Genomic DNA, 5,146 nt, shown 5'->3' with positions numbered 1-5,146 from the left:
GGCTCACTGCAACCTCCACCTCCCGAGCTCAAGTGATTCTCCTGCCTTAGCTTCCTGAGTAGCTGGGATTACAGTCATGCACCACCACACCCAGCTGATTTTCGTATTTTTAGTAGAGATGGGGTTTCACTATGTTGGCCAGGCTGGTCTTGATCTCCTGACCTCAGCTGCTCTATCCGCCTCAGCCTCCCAAAGTGCTGGGATTGCAGGCATAAGCCACAATGCCCAGCCTAGAGAGGTAATTTTTGACTTCCAAAAATATAAGCACTGTTGTTGCTTTTTAATATTTGCACATTGTATCTTTTCCTTTTCTATCCCCTTACATTTAATCTTTCAGAATCCTCATGTTTTACCATTTTCTTAGTTTTTTAAATATTCTGTTAATAATTTTTCTTATCAATTTACATTAAATGTGCCTTTTAAAGTTTATTATAATTAAATAAGATTTATTTTCATATGTGCTTTTATATCTACCAACTCAGAACTTTCTACTTGCCCTATTTTTCCTATTTTATCCTTTTTTTCATCTTTTGAGTTGACTTTTTATGATTTTATTTTTCTCCCTTTACTAGTTTGTAAATTATCTACCCCATTAATATTCTTTCAATAGTTACCTTTGAGGTTATAACTGGCAAGTTAGGTTTATCACTGTGTAATATTAAATATTATTTTACCTCTCCAAATGTTACTTGCTTTTTAAATTATTCTTTATTCTTTCCTTTATCTCTAAGCATTCTATCAATGTCTAATTCTTTTTATTTTTTCTAAAAATATCCTTAACTCCCTTTCATCATTACAGGAATTTTGGGGAGGCAGTTATTTTATTTGAGCATGTTTACTATGTTATTTCATTGTCTTTGGACTTCAGTTGCTGCATTTTGAAGGTAGCACACCTTTTGATCTCTAGTTGCTTTTAACATTAATTCTTGGTCTCCATTTTATAGGTATTTCAATATGATACATGTAGGATAGTTTCATGTTTCCTACTCAGGCTTAGCAAAGGTTCTGTTCTGTTCTTACGAAATTTGGATTGATTATGGCAGAACTTAGAAGTGGTAAGATTCACCGTTTTTGGACACACGCAGCTGTGCATCTGCAGAGACAGGAGCACCCCCGGTTGCCTATAACCCGCATGTCCTCTGAAGTTCATCTCCTGCCATTACCCCAGCCTCCGGAAACCACTCAGCTGTTTTCTGCCTCTACAGCTTTGCTTCTCCCAGAATGTCATATAAGCAGGCTCACACTTAGTCTTTTGACTTCTTTTTTTTTTTTTCACTTAACACAATGCTTCAGCCATCCCTTGTGATGCACGTGACAGCCAGTCACTCTTATTTATTGCAGAGTTCATCCATGTGCTAGTTCGGCCTGTGAGATGCCGGTGAGCCCACCTCCAAACACTCACGGACTCCTCACCTGCTGAGTGTGGCCTGGATGTAGTGACTCAACTGAACGTGATAGAGTGCGGGGGTGTCACTTTCAAGATTCGGTGATATGAAGTCTGTGGCCTCCTTCTGGGGTGCTCTCTCTGGGATTGCTTGCTCAGGGGAGTAGGGGGAGCTGCCGTGCTGTGAGAGGCCCATGTGCGTTGATTTGGATGTGAACCTTCTGCAGCCTGCCAATAGCCATGTGAGTGACCTTGAAAATGGATCAGCCTTCACTGAAGCCTCCAGATGACTATGGCCTTGGCTGACAGCTTGACTGATGTCTCATGAGGGACCTTAAGGCAAAGGCACCCTGCTAAGCCACACACAGCTTCCTGGCCCACAGAAACTATGAAATAATCGCCATTGGTTACATAAGCCTCCAAGTTTTGTGAGTAATTTTTTGCATAGCAATGGATAACTAATACAAGTCAGTCACCAGTTGAAGGATGTTGAATATATTTCCAGTTTTATGTGATTATGAATAGTGTCACCATAAGCATTTGCATACAGGTGTCTGTGTGGACACTGTTGTCATTTCTCTTGGGAAGATACTGAGGAGTGGGATTGCTGGATCCTATGAAAAATGTATGTTGCATGTTATAAAACTCTGCCAGCTTAAATCTGTTTCCTGATGCTCTTTCATCAGTGTTGGGAGATGCTCTAACATTTCGCACCAAGTCTTTTTTCTGATTGTATACTCTCTCTTCCTTCCCTAAGACTTCAATTGTCCTTCTCAGTGTCTTTTATCTCTCTAAACTGTTGTCTGGAATTTCCAGTCTTCTCTTTCGCTTCAGTCTGTTTCATTCTGGAGATTTTCTGAGTTATATTCCACTTCCACAGTTTTTTCATTTATTTTGTTTTAAACAATGGTATCTAATTAATTTTAACTTGAGCCTCTGTTGCACTCAAATTTATTACTGTATTCTCCAATTCCAGAATTTCCGTTAGAGGATTTCCTTATAGTTTCCCATTTCTGCTGGAATTCTCACTCTTTTATTTTGTAGGGGGCTGAGGAAACATACTTATTTTAGGCATGTGTCTTTGCATTCTAATCTTTTGAATTCCTGTGGATATACTGCAATTGACAGCTGTCTCTGCTTATAATTTTTCATCTTATTTTGTGTCCTCCTATGCCTGGATATTTCTGTGTTGGACTTTGCATTTGAAAAATGGTTTGTAAGAATATTTTGATGCCTAGGGGTAGATTTGCACCTGTTTTTCCCAGGTACTTTTAGGCTTGGTTGCTTCTGGGCAACTCCGCTTGGTACTTGGTTCTGTTTCACTCTGACTCTTGGGAAGAACACTTGAAGGTCCCACCTCAAGGTCTTGGAGTCAGGACTCAGTCTCTTGCCCTGTAATCTGAGAAGGCAGTCAGACAAGCTGGACTTTTTGGCTGCCTTCGCTGAACCAGGTGGGTGCCCCTATGTCCCTATGAGCCAAGCCTCAAATGTGGGCTTCCTTGCGTCAGCTCACTTTTCACCCTACTCCTACATCTTCAGCTGCTTCCCAGAATTTCAGTGGTGTGATGGTTCTCCAGTGCCTCCAAGCAGACTAAACATACACGCTTCTCCCAGCCTTTTGGGAGACTCTCAGGAATAGCTGTTCTGAATTTTCCCATCAGTTCTTCCTAGAAGCCTTTGTCTTCATTTATTTGTGAGAGAAAATACCTGCATGATCCTCAGCTTTCGTACATGCAACCAAGCCACTTTATATATGTGGGACTCACTGATGCACTTAAAATACCTGAAGTCAGTCTGGCACTTACCACTTCTTTAATATTATTTTCCTTCACATTTCTTAGTTGCAAAAATAAATTTTTTGATTAAAAATACTGGTAGAGAACCCATTGCCTCCTTCTGTTCTGTATAAGACTAATTTCAGACCACTTTTTTAAGACTAATACTCCATAAAGTCTCTGAATAGTCAGCAAAGAGTGAATACAATTCAAATTCTTTAACCTAAGCAATTATATGCTGACAATAATATCTACAGCGAAGTTTCATGACTGATATTCTATTTTCCAGTTTTTAACCTTACTTCATTTTCATATTTTAAATCCATTCCTTCTAGAAAGTTGATACAGCCTGAAACTTTTATCCATTTACTTCTGAGTTTAAAATTTGCTTACCATTTGAGATGGAATTTCCATTTTCAGTAGTTATAGCACTAGATAGTGAATTAGATAACTGAATTCCATGGTTGTTTGCATTTCTATCTTGAGTCTCGGAAGCAATTTCTGATGTGCTAGGGTCATCCCGGCTACTTAGGTTCATGTTAGTTTCAAAACCTAAAATAAATTTTAGAAAAGATTATTATTGTCTAATAACATGTATTGAACACATTGAATATAACATTCGGGGAAAATAAGAAAACATCGAATTGAACATTCATGACATTTAAAATAAATTAATAATAATCTTTAATCAAATGTGTGGCCTATATAATATTCACCAAATTTGGCCACAACGGTGTTAAACAAAAAGGAAAATGTTAAGTGGTAAAAATCAATTTCATAATTTACTGCATTTAAACATATTTATGCAGAATTTCTGATGTCATAGATCAAATAACTTGTCATTATAGTATTGCCTATCTTGAGAAAGCAATGAGTTTATGTTTTAGGAGTTTTCTGAATTGTTAAATTTAGGCAATCTTATAGCTTTGGAAAAAATGAGAAACATATTTTCAACATCACTGTGAAATTTTTTAGTGTCCATATTGGAATACTAAACTTCAATACCCGATTTCTGCATTCTGTACACAGAGACAATTACATAAGTATTTAATGAATGTTCTGTATTAAGTGTTTTGAGAGGTACGAACAAAGAAGCCATGGTCCAAATTCCGCTGAAGGGCCAAATGAAGGGCCTTTTAAAAACGATGTAGTATTAATGAAGCGAAACAAATGCTTGTGCTTTGGAGCAATGTCTAACAGAGGTAGGTTTTCCCCATGGCCACTGCATTACCCGTCAGTACTCAGTCACTTTGCAAATCAGGCACAACTGCCCAACAAGAGGTCAGACATCCCCCCATCACCACCTCTGCCAGGTTCCCTTTCTAGACTGCACAGGTGCACCTGGGGTTGGCTCTTGCTTCCCAAGGAATCTCAAAAAAGCTCCAGCCTGCAGGTTATTTTGGATTCAGCATCAAGGATACGTGTGCAACTCTGGTTCTTTTCTCTTCGGACACAGTAGGTTCTGACTGTCTTAAAGTTAGGCCCTTCTGAAGATTTAGGCTAACACATTTTTTGAAAGGAAGAACACGCATCATTTGCTTCACTATACTTTAAATACGGCAGAACAGTGTATTACCATCCCAATCCCAATCACCACTACCTCCATAGGCAGAGATGTTATCCCTATTTTGCTGAAGAAGGAATTACGGTTACTCAGAGTCATGTAGCTTGAAAGAGATAGAATTGAACTTTAACCTGTATGTTGTCATTATTACGCAGTCTTTATTTTTCATGAAAAGACAAATTGGATTATGTCATTTCTATGCTTAAAACTTTTGGATAAACTGCTGTTGGTTACAATCTACAGAAAGAAGGAGAGAAGGAGGCAGGGAGGGAAGGAGTGAGAAAGACAGGAAAAACAATGGAAGGAAGAAAAGAAGGAAGAAAGGGAGGAGGGAGGGAGGGAGGGGCGGAGGAAGGAAGGCAGGAAGGAAGGCAGGAAGGAAGGCAGGAAGGAAGGCAGGAAGGAAGGCAGGAAGGCAAGAAG

General features: G+C 39.0%; 1 protein-coding gene across 2 annotated transcripts in view; it reads right to left on the bottom strand.

The window, feature by feature from the left end:
• The window catches only part of MYO16 (myosin XVI), a 603,751-nt gene that overhangs the window by 44,050 nt on the left and 554,555 nt on the right, over positions 1–5,146 (bottom strand). For both annotated transcript variants that reach the window (XM_037729044.1, XM_017501745.2), the window contains exon 33: positions 3,553–3,711. In XM_037729044.1, coding sequence (XP_037584972.1) covers positions 3,553–3,711 — 159 coding nt within the window. The remainder of the gene's footprint in view (positions 1–3,552; positions 3,712–5,146) is intronic.

The sequence above is a fragment of the Cebus imitator genome, unplaced genomic scaffold (genome assembly GCF_001604975.1).
Source record: "Cebus imitator isolate Cc_AM_T3 unplaced genomic scaffold, Cebus_imitator-1.0 Scaffold14, whole genome shotgun sequence".
Lineage (NCBI taxonomy): Eukaryota > Metazoa > Chordata > Mammalia > Primates > Cebidae > Cebus > Cebus imitator.
The sequence above is the reverse complement of the archived record's forward strand: the minus strand, read 5'-3'. Positions and strand labels throughout refer to the sequence as shown.